Source organism: Cynocephalus volans, chromosome 2 (genome assembly GCF_027409185.1).
Source record: "Cynocephalus volans isolate mCynVol1 chromosome 2, mCynVol1.pri, whole genome shotgun sequence".
Classification (NCBI taxonomy): Eukaryota; Metazoa; Chordata; class Mammalia; order Dermoptera; family Cynocephalidae; genus Cynocephalus; species Cynocephalus volans.
This window is the reverse complement of record NC_084461.1, coordinates 198,790,418-198,812,953: the sequence shown is the minus strand read 5'-3', so window position 1 is coordinate 198,812,953 and position 22,536 is coordinate 198,790,418. Positions and strand designations below refer to the sequence as shown.

At 49.8% G+C, this 22,536-nt stretch overlaps 1 protein-coding gene across 1 annotated transcript; it reads right to left on the bottom strand.

Annotated features, from left to right (window-relative positions):
- Positions 1–719: 719 nt before the first annotated feature.
- CMKLR1 (chemerin chemokine-like receptor 1) lies at positions 720–2,547 on the bottom strand. The gene is made up of 2 exons (XM_063088252.1): positions 2,489–2,547; positions 720–1,835 (listed from the first exon to the last, which is right to left on the bottom strand). The coding sequence occupies exon 2, from the start codon at positions 1,830–1,832 to the stop codon at positions 720–722; it is 1,113 nt and encodes a 370-aa protein (XP_062944322.1). The 5' UTR covers positions 1,833–1,835; positions 2,489–2,547.
- Between the last annotated feature and the right edge of the window lie 19,989 nt (positions 2,548–22,536).

Sequence of the window (22,536 nt, the reverse complement as noted above, 5' to 3'; positions counted from 1 at the left end):
ATGTCCTTTGAAGGGCTTTGCTCTCCCTTCTCCACTCCCTTCCCTGGACTCCAAGTCCTCTTTGCAGCCCCCGCTTGTCTTGTGCTTGCAAAGAGTTCACATGCCCCTCAGGACCTGTTCTCTGTCCTCCCAGCTGATCTAAAGCCAAATCCATGATCTTGGGAGTTCCTGGGCTGATATGTCACCCTCTTCTCCCAGGTCACCTGTGCATTTCCACATGCCTTGGCCCAGAGGAATGACTTGAGGGGTGGGATTTTCTGGTCAGCTGTTGATCTGGGTATATGGGGCAAGGTGTAATCTGCATCACAGTATGTTTGCTCTGATGTCCCCTGCTCACACCAGGAATGTGCCTTTTGAGTGTTTGTGTCATTTCTGGGGTATGCTCAGTAGGTAGCTTAATCCCATAGCCTAATTCTGATCAAGTTCATGACAGTGCTTTTGAGAATTCTTCTGTTTTTGCTTTGAGTTGGTCAAGTCTGGTCTCCCAAGAAGCATGGCTTGCTGGCCTGAGGCTGTGAGCAACACAGCAAGCTCTGTTCACCATCCCACTTGGAGAGAGGGTTTCCAGGGCCTGGATTCTCAGCTTGAAACACTGTTCATCCCCGTGCAAAATGCAATGGGTATTGGGTGCAATGAAGAGGTTCTTGCCTTGGTCTTCAGAAGACATCCTCGGGTCTCCCTGGGTTGGGAGTGTTCGTTGGGGGTTTCCCCGACAAGGCTCAAAGCATGCTGGTCTCTCTCTCATTCATCGAAGTCCTCTCATTTATCGAAGACATCTTGGTAAAGCTCCTGTGGCTGGGGTAGGAGGAGTGGCCCGTGTCCTCACTCAGGGCATTGACCAGGCGGGAGAAGAGGGCCACTTTGAACTTCTTGAAGTCCTGACCCATGAAGACGTACAGAATGGGGTTCATGCAGCTGTTGGCAATGGCAATGGCAGTGGCCAGGGGCAACCCCAGGCTGAAGACGGAGCCAGGCACGGCAGTGTGGTGGAGCTCCAGGAGGTAGAGTGAGTGGTAAGGGCACCAGCAGAGGAAGAAGGTGATGATGATGGTCACGATGATCTTGAAGGGCTTCTTGGTCTTGGTCAGGCGGTTGCGCCGCAGCTTGCAGACGATGGTGAGGTAGCAGGCCGTGATGATGAAGACCGGGACCAGGAAGCCACAGAGGAAACGGGTGATGGTCACCAGCATGTGCCGGCTGTACCCCACATCATCCTTCTTGGGGTAGGCAGGCCACGGGGAAGAGCTGGCTGAGGACAGACTGAAGTTATTGAAGCAGGATGTTTTCCCATGCAGATTGGCCGTGTCCCGGAAGATGAGGGATGGGGAACTCAAGAAGAAAGCCAAGACCCAGATAACCACACAGGCCGTGTAGGCCAGCCGGATGCTGCGGTGGTTCTGGGACCAGACAGGGAGGAGCACAGACACGCAGCGGTCGAAGCTGATGATGGTCAGCAGGAAGACGCTGGTGTACATGTTATGGATGAGCAGGAAGTTGCTGATCTTGCACATGGCCGTCCCAAAAATCCAGTGGTAGTCCATGGCGGCGTAAGCAATATGGATTGGAAGGAAGACATTGAACAGGAAATCCGCCACAGCCAGGTTGAGGAACCATACAGTGTTCACCGTCTTCTTCATCTTGAAGGTGGCAATGACGATCACCAGGCCATTGCCCAGGATTCCGAGGAAGCAGACAATGCTGTAGACCGCCACCAGGAAGATCCTGGCTACCCTGGCTTCCAGAGTAGGGAATTCCTCCAAAACCACGATGGAGTCAAAACCGTCTGAGTATTCGCCATCATAGGCAGAGATGTTGTAATCCTCGTCCTCCATTCTCTGCAAGGAAAGACAGGGGTCATTAGGGAAACCTAAGGGATTGGAACTGGCCTTAAGAGGTTGACCAACACCAGAAAGACCAGCGATGTCTTCCTTGGCCCTGAGCAAGGCCATTGTGGTGGTTTAACCATTTCCTGCTTTGCTATTTTATTTATTTAACAAACACCCTTCTGGCACCTCCTACATGCCAGGCACAATTGTAAGGGCTTGACATATGTAAACTCTCTTAAATTCAACCCAAAGAGGTAGATAGGTTACAAACTCCATCTTACAAATGAGAAAACTGAGGCACAGAGAGCTTAAGTCACTTGCTTGAGGTCACTTGCTCCAGCTAGGAAAAGGCAGGACTGTGGTTTAAACCTGTGCTCCAGAGCCTGTCCTCTTGAAAACCATGTTTTCTGCCCCTTTGGGACCTTCCCTTTCCTACAGTCTAGTGGGCAAAACAAGTATTCATCAAAAATCCCTCAAATGATGGGAAAATCGCAGCAGTGCTAAGTGCAACGAAGGAGAGATGCATGGTGCTGTGAACTTGGTTCCAACCATGCTTCCAAAACTCAGGGGACAGCTGTGCTGGCATCCCCCTGTGCTCCCATCCTGTTACTGATCACTGATCCCCTTTGGAGACATAATTTCAGACCCCAAGAGTCCCTCACCGTTCACTGTTATGGCGTCCGAAGCTCTCCAGTGCAGGTCTTCAGCCAATCAGTCCCCCTGCACAGCTGCAGACACCTGCAGGGAGGCAGAAGAGGCAACGGTTGGATCTGGGTCTAAGAACCAGAGAGCTGAGTGGACCCAGAGCCAGAGATAGGATCCATCACCGTTATTCCCACTTACAGAGGAGGAAGCAGAAGCTCGGGGAAGCTAAGTGTTGCTCAGCCAAGCTCACCCACCTGGGGGGGGGGAGCCCCTTGAACCTACAGCAGCTGGCTCTACCCAGACCACCTGTCAGACCCTTCCTCCAGCCCCCTCCCCCAGCACAACCACACAGGAGGGCCTGAGTGAGGAGTGGGTGACGGGGAGATGCAGAAGAGAGCATGTGAATGACTCCATGTACATCTACCGCAAGGGCAGGACCCAGAAAACCCCGTTCCAGATAGTGTTGGGCACAGAGAAGATGAAAGAAGAACTGCCTGAGTACCTGCTATGTGCCAAGAACTTTAATTCCCTCATGTCATTCAGTCTTCCCAGGGACTCTTCCAGGCACGTGTTATCACTCTTGTTTTAAGAAACACATAAACCGAGGGTCAGAGAAAGAAACATCTTTCTCATTGGTCATTCTCTGGGCCCTTTGGGCACCATAAACTAGACTCAGACCCTGCTGTCACAGCAGTCTGGTATGGAGACAGGCACAAATATATCCACTGATCGTCTACTCAGTTGTGCAGACAGCTTAACTGTACTTCACAGAAGCCCCATAAAAACCGTGTTGGGTATTTTCCCAGTCTGTAGAAGAACAGACTGTGAGGAGTTTGCAAGCTTGGGATGTCTTGGAAATAGTGATCATTCACATGGTTTAAACCCAGCCTTCGCCACTTACCAGCTGTGTGGCTCTGGGCACGTGATTTCTCCTCTCTGAACCTCAGTCTCCTCATCAGTAAAATGGGAATACTCCCTTCACAGAGTGAAGGCATCAGGGATGCAGAGCATTTAGCTTGGTGCTGACACATAATACACTCTCAATAAATACTTGTGATTACATTACTGTCCAGAGGTGCAAAGCTGATGAACAGAATTTGAAACCAGGGCTCTGACAGCCCAGAGTTCATGTACCTTCTACCGCCCAGGCTCTCCCCATCTTGTCGAATGGGCTCCAAACCACATATTTCAGCTTGGTGAGACAGCCAATTGATAATTCATTATGAATAACACTTACCTTCCTGCACAAATTCATTACTGGTCCTTATGGGCTTGAGTTTATATTTTATTACATAAAAGCCATCTTTTGCTTTTATTAAATAAAAACCACTTGAAAAGTACCATTGTGGGCTCTGGGCTCAAAGGGCTCAGAATTTAAGCTTGGGTGTCGTCCCACTTTGTATGCTGGGAAGATATTCCAGAGGTGCCCACTGAGGGGTTCCTGAGGTCTTCCTGTGGCACTGGAATTTGGAGAGAAGACAGGGATATGGGTGCTGACCTCCCACAATTGGAGGAAACCTGACTGGTGTTCATGACAATAACGGGGACACGCACTAAGCTCTTGTGAATGCCAGGGACTGTGCTGAACACTCAGTCTAGCAGTCTCACTTTAACCTCTATCAGGACTACAGTGAGACTCAAGGAGATGGAGATTCGTGCCCAAGGCACAGGCAGGGGGTGGGAGGGCCCAGATTTGAACCAGGTCTGCAGAACCTGGGCTCTTAACCATCACTCCACGCTGCCCCTGAATTCATGATCTTCCCAGGTTGATGATCGCCATCAAGTGTTTCCTTGAAGAAGAAATGACTGCGTCCACACTTCCTTGCAGGGCTGTGCAGGCACCAGGGATGAGGAAATGGCTTCACTAGGGTCCCTCCCCATAGGAGCTCCTCACAGGTACAAGACAGAGAAATAGTACTGGGGCCCGTGCAAGCCCAGAATGCCCCAAAAAGCCAAGGCGGGGTCATTACCCAGCCTGGGAGCCCACAGCTTCCTGGGCAGGTAGCACCTGAACTGAGTTTTAAAGGACAAGTATGAGATAAGAGGGTGGAAGGCAGAGAGAGGAGGGAGACATGCCAGGCATCTCCCCAGAATCCCACCTCGTTGGCAGTGGGCTGGTGTCTGAGCCCGAGAGGAAGGCAGGAGTGGGGACTTGGGATGGAGCACTTTGCACAGTGTCTGCAGAAATGTGGCCGTACACACATACATCATGTCTGGCTCTCGGCTGCACTGGAGCAGCTTTGGTCATGTCAGAGGTCACGTCTTAATCTTTGAGCCAGGGCCTGGCTGGGCCTGCATGGGGTGGCACTGACATCTCTGGCCATGTCTGTCTGTCCACCCCTCACTCCTCATCCCACCAGGAATTGAGTAGGTCAGTGTCCCTGTAGGTGCACACCCTCCTCGCAGCCCCTCAGCAGTCCCTGAAAGTGCAAAGGAGGCCTAATTCCCAGGTTTGCCTGGCTTATGTCCCTCCTTGTCCTGAACCATTTCTGCTCACAGCCCAGGTGGGATAGCAGATTCTGGGGCCCAGCCAGGCTGGACAGGTCCAAATCTTGGGACATGCCACATGAACTCCCCTGTGACCTCGGGCGAGTCAGTTACCTGCCCAGCACCTCAGTTTCCTTATCTGTAAAATGGGCATGATGATAATAGTTCCTACCTCTTGAGATGGTTGTGAGGGCTAAATGTCACATGTACAGTACTTGGAACAGGGCCTGTTACTGGGTAAGCTCTATGATATTGTTATTGTTATTATTATTTCTCAGGCATCCACTCCTAACTCCCTCCTAAAATGGCCTTTGCCTGGAAAGGTGAGAGGAGGCTAGGAAGGCTGGAGGACCAGTGCGTTCCTGCCACTTGTCTCCCAGCTCTGGGATTGAGGTCAGGTCAGGGTGCATGTGGGTAAGGATTTTGCTTCTCTAAGCTCCAGTCTCCTCATCTCCCAAATGGAGTTTAGAATATTTCCCTCGTGTTGTTGGGAGGAGCGTGTGAGATGACAATGAATCCCTTGCCAATTGTTAGTTGAAAAGAGCTGCAACATTCTAGGTACTCGTATTCTTTAATTCCTGCACAGCCGCAAAGCTGATGGAAAACTGTATGTGTAACTATATATATATATATACACACACACATATATATACATATATATACACATAAACACACACACACACACACACACATGTATATATATATACACACACACACACATGTCTATAGACACAGTTAACATTTATTTGAGTGCTCTCTATATCCCAAACACCATGCTAGGCAAGACTCCATGCAATTCTCCCAACAGCCCTGTAAGGATAACTCCAGTTCACAGATGAGAAAATTGAGTTTCAGAGGGGTGAAGCCACTTGCCTGAGGCCACACAGCTGGGAAGTCTGACTCCAGAATCTGACTTCCAAGGATCCCAAATGAAAAGGCTTTTAGGCTCCCCCTGCTTCCCTGAAGGGTTAGCAGCCGCAATCCTACCCACTCCAAGTCCTCTAAGCCTCAGCCTTGAATCCTGAGAGCCCAGACCTTCATCACATTCTGGATTTCCCCACAGAGCTGCCTCCCCTGAGCCACCATCCCAGATGTCCCTTCATCTTTCCCTCAAGGTCTCTACAGCAGCTACCACGTGAAAATCACAACTGCGAGGTCATGTAATTCCTGCTCAATGACGCTGCCCACTGCCTCCCTTATGGTGCCCTTTATGAAGCCTCCTGCCCAGTGAGAATTCAGGGTAAGAAACAATGTTGCTTTCCCTGAGGAACTGGGTTGTTTCCTCATTCTTGATAATCCAGCTTCTACCACTGATTACATTTCCCTTTTGGATGTGGCCACAAGGAAGCTCAGAGTCACATTTGCAGGTCAAAGGCAGCAACTCCTTTAATTCTGCTGGTCTGCACTGGTTCCCGTTGGTCCTTATGTCTACACCTAATTGTACTTTATGTTGGTTTTAGTTCCTTGTGATCAATAATAATTGATCAGGTGCATACAACAGCCCAAACGCTGTACTAAGCACTTTAAGTGCATTCGCTCATACGTCTCCAACAGCCCACGGGAGTGGTAGTATTACTCCCATTGTAAAGACGAGGAAGTGAGGCTTTGCATAGCCAGTGACAGACTCAACTCCAGGTCACTCTGACTCCAAGTCTTGCTTCTAACCAAGCTTCTTGCTTTCTAGAAAGCAGAGAGCACTTTTTGATGTCTGTTCATACCCCTTCTGACATCCCAGGGTCCCCAGCTCCACCCTACAGGGACACCTCCTCATTGCTCCACTTTTCCTAGCCCCGCGAGGAATCCACCCTCCTCAGTTTTCGGGACCATCTGGCCGAGGTCTGGGGCACACATGGAGATCACTCAAGAGAGGCCACATTGCCAGCCACATCATTTGTCACAACCCAGGCAGGCAGGCCATCCTGACGCCAGCCTGGCTCCCTTCCTGCCCCCAGCTCCCCAGAGAGCCCAGGGCCAGATGAGTCCTCCTGGCTCAGCTCCCAGGTTCTGCCTGAGATCCTGGACTCACACCTCAATCTGGTCCCTGGGCCTAGAGCTAGCCTACTCCAAGCCTCTTGGGCCAGAACTCCCCAGGCTGGTCTTGGCAGTCCTTCCCCTGGGACAGTTCCTATAGGTAACCAGGAAGGTGTGTCAGGGAGGAGGTGGAAGCACAGGACCTGCATGTGGGAGGCAGGACACCTGCTGTGTCACCTGAGCAAGTCACTTCCCCTCTCAGGTCTTGGTTGTGCAATCTGCAAAATGGAATGATAACAACACCCGCTCTGCCTACCTCTCAGGACCAGGATGATCCAAGGTGACAGAGAGGAGATTTTGGAGTCAGAACTGTCCCAGGCCCTCCTCCCAACTCATCCTAGTCTTGGTGAGGATAAGGGAGAAGGACCAAAAGAGCCGAGTCTGGGTGAAGGTCCTGGGAGGTCTGAGAGCCCTGCTTCATGGGCGAAGCAAAGACGGTGTGAACTGAAACCTCTCCTGACCAACACATTTGCCAGATGACAGCCTCCAAGAATCAAAATCACTTTTTTTTTTTTCAGAGTGTAGGAATTTCTACTACCTTCTAAATTCCTTCTATAAACTCAAACTCACCCCCTGAGAACCAGATTCAAACATCCTGTCCAGTAAGTCTTTCCTCGGAGTCCCCGCCCACCCCCTATACTGGGTTGAATGGTGTCCCCTCCACCCCCCCCAAAAAAGATGTGTCCACCAGAGCCTGTGCATGTCACCTTATTTGGGAAGAGGGTCTTTACAGATGTAATTAAGGTAAGAATCTCAGGATGAGATCATCCTGGATTAGGGTAGACCTTAACCCAATGACAGTGTCATAAAAGAAAAGGCAGAGGGAGATTTGATACAGACATACACAGAGAAGGCCGTGTGAGGACGGAGGCAGAGACTGCAGTGATGTAGCCACAAGCCAAGGAACGTCTGGAGCCACCAGAAGCTGGAAGAGGCAAGGAAGGACCCTCCCCTAGAGGCTTCAGAGGGAGCACAGCCCTGCCAACACCTTGATTTCAGACTACTGGCCTTCAGAGCCATAAGAGAATAAATTCCTGTTGTTTGAAGCCACCCAGTTTGTGACCGTGTGTTATGGCAGCTCTAGGAAATGAACACACTGCCCATTCTGGCTCCCACAGCATCCTGCTCCCCACTGTGGGGCACATGGTGTTTACGTGATTTTTGCTTGCTTACACAGGTGACGACTGCAAGTTAACTGGAGACAAGCACTGGATCTTATGCAACCCCATATCCCTGGGTTGGAGCAGATTGTGAACACCAAACATGTCCTCAGGATGTTGGGATTTGTTCTGTCTTGTTTTGTTTTCTGACACTATTGACCAGAGCACCACGTGGCTTTTTTGGAGTGAGCAGGACTGAAATCATGTTGAGACCTAAAACCACCTTGCTGTAGGAAAATTTAAAAGACACAGTTTTTTTTTTTCTTAGTGTGCATTTCTAAGTTCCCTCTTTTCTCATACTTATTTGATATTTTGAACCTTGGTTATGGGGCAAGATGACATTATTTACGGAAATGTAAAGTTGCTGCCCTAGGAATGTTCCCTCCCTCTGTAAGTCCAATGCACTACTGTGGTTTTTCTTTCCTTCCTTCTTTCTCTCTTAGCTCCCATATATAAGTGAGCACATGTGGTATTTATCGCTCTGTACTTTGCTTATTTCACTCAGCATAAGCTTCTCCAGGTTCATCCATGTGGATTTTTATAATTATTACATTATACAATTTTATGTCTTTTGAGGAAACTGAGAGAATGAAGGAGCATAAGTGGATATTTGGAGATTTTGTTATACTCACCTTCTTATTTGCCATTTATGGTTCTCTTCATTTGATTTATAATTTGGGTTATTATCTGGAGTTACTTTCTTAACCCAGTACAGCTTTGTTCCTATCCACCTCCTTTGTACTCTTATTAGGGAATATATTACATTTCTCTATGTTACCAGAAGAACAATACATTGTATATTTACAGTTTTAGACAATTGTTTTCTACATCAGTTAGAAGAAGCTAGAAAAATGTGCATTTATATTGCTTTATATAGTTTCATATTCAACTTTTAAAAATAAATAAATAAAGTAGTTTTGTAGTCAACCTGGAGCTGCAGACTTGCTACAAGACGCGTAGTATACAGACCCTAAGAAACCAAGGAAGACATCAGTAAAGCTGTGCTGATTGCACCCCTCCAGCAGGACCATGAGATGATAACAAAGACGGGAACGTGAACCAGACAGAGCCTTGTCGAGACCTTGCACCTGGCCCTTTTCATGGAGCCCCTGAGTCTCGCATCTCCCTCCATCCTCCTGTTCATTCCCCACATTCCATTCCCTCAGTCCCCTCTTTTAAACACTCAGTAAATCTGAGCCTTGGAGATGGCTTTAGCCTGGCCATTCACCTTCAGGTTTACCGGAGAGATGTGTTAGCTGAACATCTCTCCTTAGGTCACTAGTATTCCTGAATAAACACTGACTTCCATTTTCACCAACATTTAACTTTTAAGTCATTTGTTTTCGTTTGGCAGCCGGACTTGGGTTTGGTAACAAGATTTTGGTGAACCAAGCCAGGAGCTGAGTGCCCTAGGGTAACAGATTTTGGCAAGTCAAGCCAAGGATTTTGTTTGGGGCAGGCAGCCGGACTTGGGCCCGATAACAGCTTGAGTTTACTTGTATCAAGGTGGCCTCATGGTAGCTGGCTGGTTACATGGCAGCCCCAGGCTCCAGGAGTAAGTGTTTTAGGAAACACAGACTTTTGTGACCTAGCCTCAAGGTCAGGGCTTGGAAATCACATAGCATCACTGTGGTCCTCTTTTTATAACTCTATTTTGAAATAATTACACACTGAAAAGAAATTGCAAAGTACAGAGAAGTCCCCCATATCTATCACCCAATTTTCCTTAATGGTAGCATCTTATACAACTCTAACACATTACCTGGAATATTGTTTGATGAATGAATGAACAATTGGTTGAGTGAATGGATGTACGATTAGGTGAATGAATGCATGCTTTTTCTGTCTCACTGGGTTGGTCTAGACATTTGAAATAATCATGATGATGACAATGTTGATGTCATAGGATAAAGAACAACAGAGCAAAAGACTTAAAGGCCCAGAATATGGCCTCACACCTACCAGGGTTGGACTCTTGTCTCCATGACAGACAACCTGTATGACCTTCAGCACATTACTTGGCCCTCTCTGAAGCCTCAATTTCAATGTCAGTGCAATGGGGCTAATCCAAGGACCAACGTCCCAAGACTGTCATGAGGACTGAATAAATAGTGTTAAGTGCTCAGGGAAATGCCTGGCACAAGGAAAGCTCACCATTAGTAATTAATGAGCAGGACAATGAGCCAAGGATTTTATTCACATCTCACCTAGTCCTCACAATAGTTCTACAGGGTTGGGACATGATTCTACCCATTTTCAGATGGGAACACAGACACTCTGAGGTGAAGAAAGCTCTATGAAGCATTTTGCTCCATTGTGGAGCATAAAGCCAATGTTGTCATTGGCAGTAGTGGTGGTGGCGGCTCTGACTATAATCAGTGTCCCCCAGAGTTCTCCATCAGTACCCGGGCTCTGACACCTCTTGCCTCCTTTATCTCAGTCTGTCCGGTCCCTGGGCCTCTCCCTCTGCTGCTGGCCTTGTCCTACTTGCTGTCCCCACCCAGGCCACCCTCCACACACACCCAAAAGTCCTGCTATGTGACGTATGCTCATTCTTTGCTAGCCCCCAGCTCATGTCTGACGCACAGTAAGCACTTAATAATTAGGGGGTTAAAATATGCTCTTCTGCCATATTGATTATTTAAGCTAAAGACACTTGGAAAACAGCAGGTACAAGATCACTTTGACCTTTGTGCTGTTTCTTAAAAGCAGAAGGTAAAATTCCCATGTGAAAGACGCCCCTCCTAGACCAGAAAATGCAACATCCTTCTCAAGGTTGAGAAAGTTGAGGCCAAAGGAGTTCTGCACAAACAAGCTCCATTAAACTAACCCTTATCTTCCTAGCTACTCTTCTACCCAGTTAACTGCCCGGGCACAATCCCTTTCATCTTGTCACGTTTGCAGTTTACTACTCTTTGTCCAATTCAGCACAGAGTACCTGACGCTGTTTCTTCAGGTCTTCATTTCTTTATGAGAGCTCCCATGCCATGTAAAACTCATATTATTCTTTTCTCCTGTTAATCTATGTTATGCCAGCTTAATTCTCAGACTCAGCCAGGACCCTAAGAGGATAAAGTGGAGTTTTTCCATCCCTGCAATAAGCACACATTTCAGTGTTACTGGCTTTGTAACTTATTAGGCACTTACTATGTGGCCAGTGCCAAGACATTAGAAATATTGTCACAGACCCAAACAGTTCTGCAAAGGAAAGGTGGGCGTCCTCCCCATTTTAAAGATGAGGAGCCTGAGACTTTGGAAACGTGTAGAACTTGATACCTGTGTTGCTCTTGTCATTGTTAAAAGTATTAGTAGTGCTTATTCTGTGCTTGGGAGTCTTATCTTCAGCTTTCTGCCCTGAAGCCTCACCCATATTGGGGCTCAGGTCCCGTCCTTAAAAGGGGCTACACATGTGTGCACATGTGCAAACACACACACACACACACACAGTGTGCTCACACACAGACACACGCATTCGAACACACATGCACTCCCCATCCCAGCAGAAGAAGATATTTACAATCTCCAAACCCAACTAGGGATTGCCATCTAGAATGCTCAAGGAACTCCTTCCTGCAAATCCAGAAAGACAGCAACCCCAACAGGAAAACAGGCAAATGATAGGAACAGGCAATGCACAGGAGGGAAACCCCCAAACCCAGGCACAGGACAAGCTGAAGATCAAAGGAATGCAAATGAAAACCACAGTAAGATAACACTCTACACCACTAGACTGTGGCAAGAACTAGAAAGCCGGATGCTCCCCAGGTTGCCTGGGTGGGGGCACAGGCACCTCATGCTCTGCTGTGGGCACCTGCCAACCTTCATGACTGCTCCTGAGTGAATACCTGGGCAGCACCCACAGCCCCTGAAGGAAGCACATAGCGGATGTTCACGTGCACTGTCTTCTCCTTCTTCCAGAAGCAAACCCTCAAATCAGGATTCCTGCAGACTGATTTACTAAAGAAGTATTCTAGGAAAAAATGGTAAGGGAGTGGAGAAGTAGAATTGGGAAGAGGAGGAGGCCAGGCAAGGGTCAAAGTCCCACAGCAGGTGTCCTTCACTCACACCCACCGAGCACTCTGGGGACAGTCTGAGGAGGAGGCTGAGTACTTATATCCCTGCACCTGTCCCTGGCTGTACATCCCAGGCACTCCCACCCTCTGAGGTCAGTCCTCAGACAAAGAGTCACACAGGTGCCAGCTGTCGGGCACAGAGAGACATGTGCATGAAAACAGTCCAGGATGCAGGGGACACGCTGGGCACAGATGCATCTGATGATGGCTGGAGGGCCCTGAGTGTACATCGTGGGAATGGGGACAGGTGAAATGGGTGGGTGCCCACCTACACAGCCATGAGAAGCAACAGAATAGCAACTGTGCACACAGCAACGCGGAGCTATCTTGAACCACCATTCCGAAGGCGCTCTCGACCGAATAGCGCCGAAGTACATTGAAAACACATGCAGGCAAAGCAGCAACGCGAGTTTTGCAAGAACCCAGCCAAATAACAAGACGCACATTGAACTGATTACAATGGTGGGAGGGGTAATGGGGACAGGAAATGGGGCTAAAAGAGACAAATGCAGGAAAGAAAGGAAATAAGACCAGTGCGGGGGCTTCTGGAGGCCACAGACAGAGATGAGGATGGATGGAGGGGGGCAATTATGTCAACCCTCCCTCCTCTCCTGAGGTCCAGAAAAACCTAAAACAAGCAAACAAACACCCCAAATCCCCACCTGGGGTTCATGCTTGTGTGGTGCCCAGCCCAGGGCCTAGATCACTGACTCCCAAGCCATGCTGGGCAGGCAAAGAGCCAAACAGGCAGGCTTCCCAGCCCCACCTGAAGTCTTCCCTGTCAGGAGGAGAGTGGACTTGGACGAGCCAACAGAAGTAACGGCGTGGACCCAGTCAGAGGCAGCTGTGCAGCAACCTGGGCCCCAAAAAAGGCCATGTTTGGCCTGGCTCCTGTCCCCACCTCCCATGTCCCCCATATTCCACCCTGACAATCCAGCTGGACAGCCCAGACACCTCTCCTGTAGGTTGCTCAGCCTCCGAAAGACTTTTAGGAGCTGGGAGGCTCCTCAGAGGGCATCCAGTTTTGTAGCTGGGGAAACTGAGGCCAGAGAGAATGTGTGACCTTCCCCAAGCCACTGAGAAGAGGGACTTGGTCTGTCTTGTATATCTCCAGAGCCTAGAACTCACACACCTTAGGCCTCAGCACGGTCCATATTCTCAGCACATAGATTTGCAAATGGAGGCTCGGAGAGATAAAGTAACTAGCCCAGGCTCACACAGCCTTTAATTATCAGCTCAGGATTTGAACCAAGAACTCTCTGACCCCAAAGCCCAAGGTGATAGTGTCAGTCAGCTGCTGAAATGGAATGAGACCTGTCAGGCACCACTCTTGCCCTCAAAAATGTCTCTCCAAAGCAGCAACTGTAGGTTCTGATGTCTTTGCCTGCTGCCAGAGTTCTCAGGTCGGTTCCATTCACCAGTCTCCCACCCTCCAGGGCAGAGAGAAGGTGCCTCTCAGCTCCAACAGATGGCTCCAAGGACACCTCAGGGGTTACCATCCCTGGATCCCCAGGTTCTGAGAGTCTTGAGAACCTGGAAACTACACAGCGTCTGCAGATGTTGCAGCCACAGACCTGGCTGCCAGCCCCAGGACAGAATTAGCTCTGTGCTGGGAGAAAATTTCCTCCCTGGTCCCACGCCCACTCGCCCACTCGCAGGAGCTCACGCTGAGTCACTGCAGTAGAGCTGTGAGGCACTGGCTGCCTGACAGGCTGTCCCACTTTCTTTCAGGTTTGGAAGGGGCCATGTTTGAGCTTAGGACTCCATAGGGATGGGCAAAATCGAGGAGCTTCTGCCCCAGGACTTGAACAGCCCACCTACTCAGAGGCCAGAAGGCCCCAGGAAACCTCCAGGAGCTAATGGATATACACAGATGCAGGAAGATCCCCAAAATTTCCACCCCACTACTTGGCCTCCCCGCATTAGAATGCTACTCCTTGAGCCTTAAAAGCATTTCCTCCAAGGGCTCTGTCTCTAGATGCTCTCCCTCCCTACTCTGTGCCCTACAGGCTGACCTGGATGAAAACCTCAGTAGGTTCCTTGCCCTCTGACCTCCAGTTTGATCAATGACAGTTTCTGGAGGGGATTGCAGGGCTGGAGGGGAGGCAGGTCGGGTATTTATTCTCCAGGTCGCTCCCTGCAGGGTCTCCACAGGTCGGCACAGCTACACACTCTGGGTCCTGGTAACCGCTCCTCCTGTAGCCCTCAGCCTAGGGACAGTAAGGTCTCTTTGTCTGCTGGACCCAGAGCCCCACAGCATCCCTTACACTGTCCACCCATCTGTTAAGTCCTCCCCTGTCTAAACTCTCATCCATCACCCTGTCTGCATGGGTCGTCCATTTCCTGCCGACACCCTGACTCAGAAACCAGACTCTTGCTGCCTCCCCTCCCTGCCACACACACATCTCTCAACAAGTCCTACCCAGTCCTACCCATTTTGTCTCCTAAACACCTCACAAATCTATCATTTCTGCTCACTAGTATGGCTATGATAGGCTCCTAACCAGTCTCTTACTTTAACTGCCATTACATTCTCCACCTAGTAGCCAAATCTTTTCAAAATGCAAACCATGTCCCTTAGCATCTCCTCGTTGTTCTTAGAGTCAAGACCACCTCTTTACCAAGACCCTACCTACCTCAGCACGGAGCTGAGGATTAACCCCAGCCCCAGATCAAACTGACTCAGCAGCAAGTTCCGGGGACCCAGGTTGCAGTGTGGACCCTTCCTTGATCCATTCTGTTATTGGAGACCCCGATATCCTAGCAGCCATCTCCCCAGCAGACCACTTCTAGCCACAAAAGGCCCCCAGCAAGAGTATCTGGAGGGATATCTCTCCTTCCAGGCCAGAAAGCCACTCTGGCCCCCAACAATGGGCCTGGCACACAAACGGCAAGTATCCTCTCAGCCACCCAGCCTGCATACAAAGCCATCAGGCAGATACCCGTGCCTCACCCCATAAACACTTCCCCAGCCCCTGGAGGTGGCCTGTAAACAAATGTTCTCCTCTGCTTATATCCCACTGGACTGGGAGGCCCAGATCCATATTCAGTTAATCCCCTGAAGTCAGCCTTGAGTCCACTCATGCAAATAATCCCGAGCTGTGTACACAGTGTATCTGGAAGGTACAGACACTGGGGGCATTTACGTGGGCTGGTCAGGATGTGGTCTGAGAAGGCTGCCAGGGGTGGTCAACTGCTCCCAAAGCCAGGAGCCAGCCTGTGGTGTGCACTTGGCATGCTGCTCAGAGCATGGAGCCTCAACTCTGTGGGGTGCCTGTGTGCCCCCTGAGAAGTCATTGTCCCAGCCCTTGTCCTAAATCCAGGCCAGCACGGCCACCTTCTTCCCCCGAGGACCAGCCTGCATCCAATGCTGCCCCAGAAGCATCACATCCTTCCCTGGTACCTTCAGATACCCGGGAGCTGTGAGCCAAAGGAACTTCTCTGCAGCAGGGCCCCAACCTGCCTGGGGGAGAGAAAAGTGACAAGCGGAGAGCCCGGGCTCCTCTGCGTCTGCAGCCCTCATTTTCAACTCCTATGTTTCGATCCCTCCTTCTCTGTTGTGCTGTCAGATGAGGAGAACATCTCACCAGGTCCCTTCAACTCACCCCAGCGCCCCTGGCTGGGTATATGAGACCCACGGGCCATCCTGGCGATGAGTTCTGGACCCTAGAGTGTTGGGGTTAAATAATATTATAAGAATCATAACAATTACATTTCCTTGAACACCTACTATGTGTACCAGGACATTGAAAAGCACTTTATTTGTGTCATCTCACTCAAACCCCATGGGATAGTGGCTACTATTATGGCTGTTTTAAAATTGAGGAAGCTGAGGCCCCGGCAGGTTGAGACTCTTACCCAAGGTCATTTGGCCAGTGAGGAACAGAAGTGGCATTTGAACCCAGACTGAGAATCTAGTGCCCTTTCTTTTATACCTCACAGGCCCTACTTAGCAAATGCCCTTAGATATATCCCTGACCCTTTGGAGCCTCAATTTCCCCATCTGTAAAATGAAGGTGTTGGAGTTCATAGTCTCAAAAGCTCTCTTCCAGCTCTAAAAAAAAAAGACCATAGTTGAATGGGCCAAGTGTCTGTTTCCAGCCTTGTGCTGGGGGCCGATAAACACAGCACAACTCAGCTCCATGCTGTGTGGTCCAGGACAAGTTGCTTTGCCTCACTGAGCTGTGGTTGAGTCGCATATGAAATAGCAATAATAAAACCTTCCTTTCAGGAAATCAGGGTGTGGGGTCTGGATGAAGGGATCTTTTGGGACCCTGTGCAGCTCTAGGATCTCTGGGTCATAGGTTCAAGGTTAATTTACAATCCTTCCTCCTGCTAGCCCTAGAGCAAGATTGAGGTCCTTGCTGAATGCAACAATGTTGTCTCAGACACATCCCCCATTCCAAGCTGCACAGTGGCTCAGAGCCCATACTTGGGAGTCAGCCAGACCAGGTTCAAAGGCCTTTCCTAGTTCTGTGACTGTGGACAAATCACATCCCTTCTCTGAGCCTCGTCTGTAAAATGCAGCTAAGATTATCACCTCTCCCCTAGGGTTATCATGAGCATGTCATGAAACAGTGATGTGGAGACGGTGCTTGGCGCACAGTAGGTGCTCAGCAAACGATTGTATAGAAATATCGGATTGCAATGTTCTGCGAGAACCAGCAGCATTCCTATCCCACGATGGTGAAAAGGTGAGGCTGAGCCCAGTTTGCCGATTTTGAACCAAAATAAAGGGCTGTTTTTCCAGAAACCAGCAGATCTCAGAAATGAGCCTGGATAGTGTCTTCTTCTTATTATTATTATGGTAAAATACATATAACATAAGGTTTGCCATTTTAAGCATTTGTAAACATACAATTGTGGGGGATTCATTACATTGACAATGCTGTGTGCCCACCACCTCTATCTAGTTCCAAAACTTTTTTGTCATCCTAAACATAAACTCTGTCCCCATTAGCAATAACTTCCCATTATTCCTTCCCCCCAGTTTCTGGAAACTTCTAGTCTACTTCTGTCTCTAAAATTTGTATTTTCTTTTTATTTTTTCTTAATTGGCCCATGAATATTGTATATATTTATGGCATACAACGTGCTATTTGGGTACATTCATACGGTGTGTAATGATTAGCACAGGATAGTGTCTGGAGCAGAGGAGGGACGGCAGCCAGGCCACAGGCCAGTGCTTCTTCTCAACCTCTTCCCAGACAAGCGCTGCCCTGGCCGGATGAGGAAGCTGTGGCTTCTGTCGTCCCCACCCTCAGCTCGGCCCCCTCTCCCTCCCCAGCATCCCCACATCCTCTGCAAGAGCCTCTGTGAAGCATTTTTCACACTTTATTAAAGTCTATTAGTTGGAAACGAGCCTCTTGCAGCACAGGGCTTAATGAGGAGGTAGTCCTGGCTGTGTGACCTTGGGCCCATTCTCCACATCCCCAAACTTCTGTTTCCATTTCTGGGACATGGAGATCACCCAACATGCTGTGCCAACGAAGGAAAGTGACCTGGGTGGTACACCTGTAGCAGAGCGGCCCGCCCTTTGTAGGGTCTCAAACAGTGCCAATTTCCGTTTATTTGCACTTCACAGATGAGAAAACTGAGATCCTGACTTAGCGAAGTTTTCCAAAGTCACTCAGCAAGTGAGCAAGGGGGTAGAATCAGGAGCTCCAGGCTGGGCTTCCGGCCTCTCTCCTGGCCTTTTCTGGAATCATGTTAGGTATTTCTTAGAACCGGATTTAAGTGCCACCTCCAGCACTTCCTGGCTGTAGGACCTCGTACAGGTTACTTCAGCTCTCTGAGCCTCAGGATCCTCATCTTAGCATCTGTCTCAAGGAGTGTGAGGATTCAATGACATAAGGCTGGTGAAGTGCTGGTCACAATCACAGTTAGTGGATTTATACTGTGGGAAAGGGGGGATTTATCTCATGGGGCGAACTGAAATGGATTTATCTCACAGGCTAGGAAACATTTCCACTGCTCCTCAGTGGGGCCCACTGTTTTAGGGTACAAGGAGAACTTGACAGGGCACAGGCCCCTTCCCAACCCTCTCCTCATGTCCCATCTGCTCACCCCTGAGCACATCTGGTCAAGGCAGCCATGCTCAGGCCCCTCGCTGGCCCCCAAGATCCCCGTTCACTCCAGGCCACTTTGTTCTGGAGACTTCCTGCCTCCTGCCCGACCATTCCCCTCCATGGCTCCTTTCACAGGAGGAAGTGTGCTCGGCATGGGCCCAGGGAGCAGGGAGTGTGTTTTGGCACCTTTGCCTGGGAGAGGTCAGAAAACAGAGGCTCTATTGGAGGGGGAGGGAGGGCAGGGCAGGGCCCCTCCCAGGCAGGCTGACTCAAACCCCCCAGGAGGCTGAGAAGCTTCCGACAAGACTTGAGACTGGGCTAAGCTCCAAAGGCCAAAGATTCTTCCTTCCAGTTCTCTAAATCTTCCTGTCTCCCTTTCTCTAACCTTCCAAGAAATACGTATTAAACATCTATTATGCACCGGGCCCAGATCTAGGTTCTGGGGACACAGCAAGGAACAAAACAGACACATCACTGCCCTTGAGGGATTGAGAAGTGACAGATACCAAATAGATAAATAAACAAATATGTAATAAAGAAAACAAACACCTCTGGAACCAGATTGCCTGTGTTCGAATCCCAGCTCTGCCATTCACCCACCAGCTGTGTGACCTTGGGCAAGTTACCATACCTCTCTGTGCCTCAGTTTCCTCAACTGAAAAATAGGAGTAGCTCCTCCCTTACAGGTTGTCACAAGGATTAAATGAGTTTACATTGGTACCATTTTAGAAGTATGCCTGGTTCATTGGAAGCACTATGTAAATGCTGGAAAAATAAAATGACTATAACGGCAGGTGGTGATATGTGTTGTAAGTAAAATACAAAGAGGAATGAGCAAAAAGAGTCAAGGGATGCTATTTTAGGTAGATTGCTCAGAGAAGCCTCTCTGAAAAGGTGATATTTGAGCAGAGACCTGAATAAAGGGAGAGAAAGGCACGCAGTTATCTGATGGAAGAGCATTCTACACAGTGGGAACAGCACGTGCATAGGTCCTGAGGCAGGAGCACGTTTGGCAAGTTCAAGAAATGACACAGATCCATGCATTCATTCAACCATTGAAAAAGCCACTAGTGGTTACCTTCTAAGTGCTACACTCCTTGCCAGATGCGATGGAAGTGAGAAGGTCCAGGCCCTGCCTTCACACAAGGGAAGCAGGTGCAGGAACAAATCATGGCATGGTCAGTGCTGTGAGATGTGACCTAAAGTCCAGAATTCCAGAAAACTAGCCATCCTGGGTTTGCATTACAGACAAGATGGGGTTCTCCCCAGTCCCCACCCCTCCCTATTATCCCCTTGGCTCTGGGGCAATGTCAGCTGCAGTTTGCCATAGAGTTTGCCCCAGACATCTGCTGTTGCAGAAATAAGAGCTATCTGGTGAGAGAAAGATGAACCAAGTCATCCTTGCTTTTGGCTTCCACGGGAAAGCACTATTTCTTTGTGGAAGTGAAAAATGTCTGTACGTCAGTCATTTGTGTCTCCTGTTGGTCACTGACTTTAGGGACCTGGCTCTGCACAAAGCAAAGGCAAGGTGGCTGGGGAAATAAGGGAAAGCTTCTGGGGGGACTTGGCATTTGAGCTGAGCCTCGGAGGATGTGAAGCTTTCGCCAGTTGGAGCAGTGGAGAGAAAAGGCATTCCTGCAGAAGGAACAGTGTGTGCAAAAGCACAGAGTCTTGATAAAGTGTGGTTAAAGACTGTGTGTGTGTGCATGAGTTTGCGTGTGTGTGTGTGTGTGTATGTGTGTGTGTGTGTGTGTGTGTGTGTGTGTGTGTGTGTGTTGGGGAAGGGGGGCTGGCAGGAGACTGGCCAAGGAAAGAAGAGAGGTTCAGATAGTGAGACCCCCTGCAAGCCACCAACTTTATCCCGTGGGCAGTAGGGAACTATGGATGGATTTTAAGCATAGGGTGTCCATCTTTCTAAAAAGATTCCAGCTCCTAACCTGGGCAGCTGATGTTAGGGCTACACTGGAAGAGGGGAGACTGGAGGCAGAACAGCAAGGGGCCTATTGAATTGAGAGTCTTTCTGCCAGTTGCAGGTTTACCCAGAAGGGGCAGTATTTGGAGGCACCTGGAATCAGGGGTCCCATCAGAAAGCCAGGGAGTCTGGCAATCTCCCTATTTTTCTTAAGGATTTTTCCTTAGCCTAACATGGACAGATTTGCTTTCAGAGCCATTTCCATGGCAACCGCCAATGCTCCAAGAAATGTCTTGGAGGAGCAGAGGAGTGAGGACCAGAGATATTCAGATGAGCCTTCACAGGAGAAGACAGGTCACAGGGAGGGGCCCATACTGGTCGGTCCCAGGGCCTGAGACCATTCTCCTGCTGGAGTCCCTGATGTGGCAGATGAAGTCTGGTCCCCATGGCAATGCTGATTCCCCATCCCTGGGCCTCACTGACCCAGGGCCCTTCAGCATGTGTGTTTGGGGGTGGGTTGGGGGGGGAAGAGGATGGGAAGGAGGCAGAGCCAAGGGGCAGCCAGAACCTGCAGCTTACAAGGTAGGCACAATGCAGGACAAGTGCTGAGACAGGTGAGTCCAAAGACCTCCAGGAGGTGAACATGGATGTAGATGATGGAGCAGCCTCTGGGGTCTGATTTTTGGATTTAGAAAAACAGCCCCTACCCACAATTGATGCCTGGTGCACCCTGCTGCTATGCCTGGAATTCCACCATCAGAGTTCCCCAATTGACTGCACTAAATGTGATAATGATGATGATGGTGATGGAGAAGCGGAGGCCATGCAGAAAGAGGGAGGGACTTGTTGGCCAAAGTCAAACACCAAAATGACAACAAGACCAAGACTCAGATGTCAAAGCTGTTCCTACCATGTCAGATCCAGTTAGTGGTTAAGAGGAGTGTGTGTGCATGTGTGTGTATGATATTAACATTTCAAAGCACCAGGGAGAGGATGTTAAGGGGAAAAGAGCACAAAGAGGGAGGCTGGGTGGAGATAAGCAGCAGCGGAGGAAGGAAGGGCCCCTGGGTGTGAGCACTAGTCTCCCTTCCCCTTGGCCAGCCAGAGCAAGGTCAATGACCCAGGACAAGGCTTCAGGGCTCATGGGCAGGCCCCAGCCAGGGGCAGGGAGAGGCTGTTGGGGGAGCCTTAGAGCCCAAGTCCTTCCAAACCAACTCATTCCTTGTGCTCAAGGAGCCCAGTGCCCCAACTATGGTGTTCAAGGCCCCTGGGCTTTTGCTATTGCAGGTCCCTCTGCCTAGGATGCACAAGAGTCCCCTCGTTCCTCCCAGCCTCACCATGGACTTGACTTAAATTCAGGCAGAGCAGGCAGCAAAGTGACAAGAAGACAGCTGAGCTGTGGGTGCTTGGCCCTTCTCCTCTCCTGGTGTCTTGACAAGGCCCCCCAGGGAGATGATAATTACATCCATGTGTCAGATGCTGAAACTGAGGCTCTGAAAGTAACCACATCAGGATCACCAGCCAGTGCCTAGAGGAGCCAGAACTCAAACTCAGATTTGTGCAAGTCCAAAGTTCTAAGCAACCCCAGCTGCAGTCTACACACTGCTTAAAATGACCCTGTGTCCTTATCACAGGATATCCAAGCATCCTGGATAGACAGACAGGCCGCTTTCACTACAAAGCTGTGAAAAGCATCCAAGCAGCACTTCTGTCCCTCAGACTGCCCTTACTTCTTACCAGCACGTCTTCTCTACAAGGACTCAGAAACCCACGCCTGCTGCCTGTCACGTGGTCCTGGGGTGTAACCCTGGGATGAGAGGAACAGAAACCAAGAGGCTGGGGGTGATGGCATTAACCCCCCACTTATCAGGTGCTGACTCCATGCCTCTGCTCAGAACAAACTTTCAAGGTTGATATTTTCATTCTCATTTTTCAGGTGTGGAAACTGAGGCATAAAGAAGCAAGGACACTGGCCCGAGTTCCCACAGCTTGGAAGAGACAGAGGTGGGATTTGAATCTGGGCTGTTCTGACTCCAGGGTCCACATTTTCAACGACTGTGACTGCCCTTTATGTTCTTTGGCTTGCCTGTGGGGTGCAGAGTCCTGCGATCGTACACCCATTGTCCCCACCTGTGCACAGGGCTGGCAGGTGAGTAGCACCTCCCGCACTCACAGCTACACCTCACAGAGCCCTCAGTGACCCGCACTCACCCGCCTCCGGATGGTGCAGTCTCCATGGACCAGGCTCCTGGGAAGGCAGGGGGGCTGTGGAGGCCTGTTTGGCCAGGTGGACCCCTAAGAGATCCCAGGGCCCTAAGCTGCCCCAAGTACCCC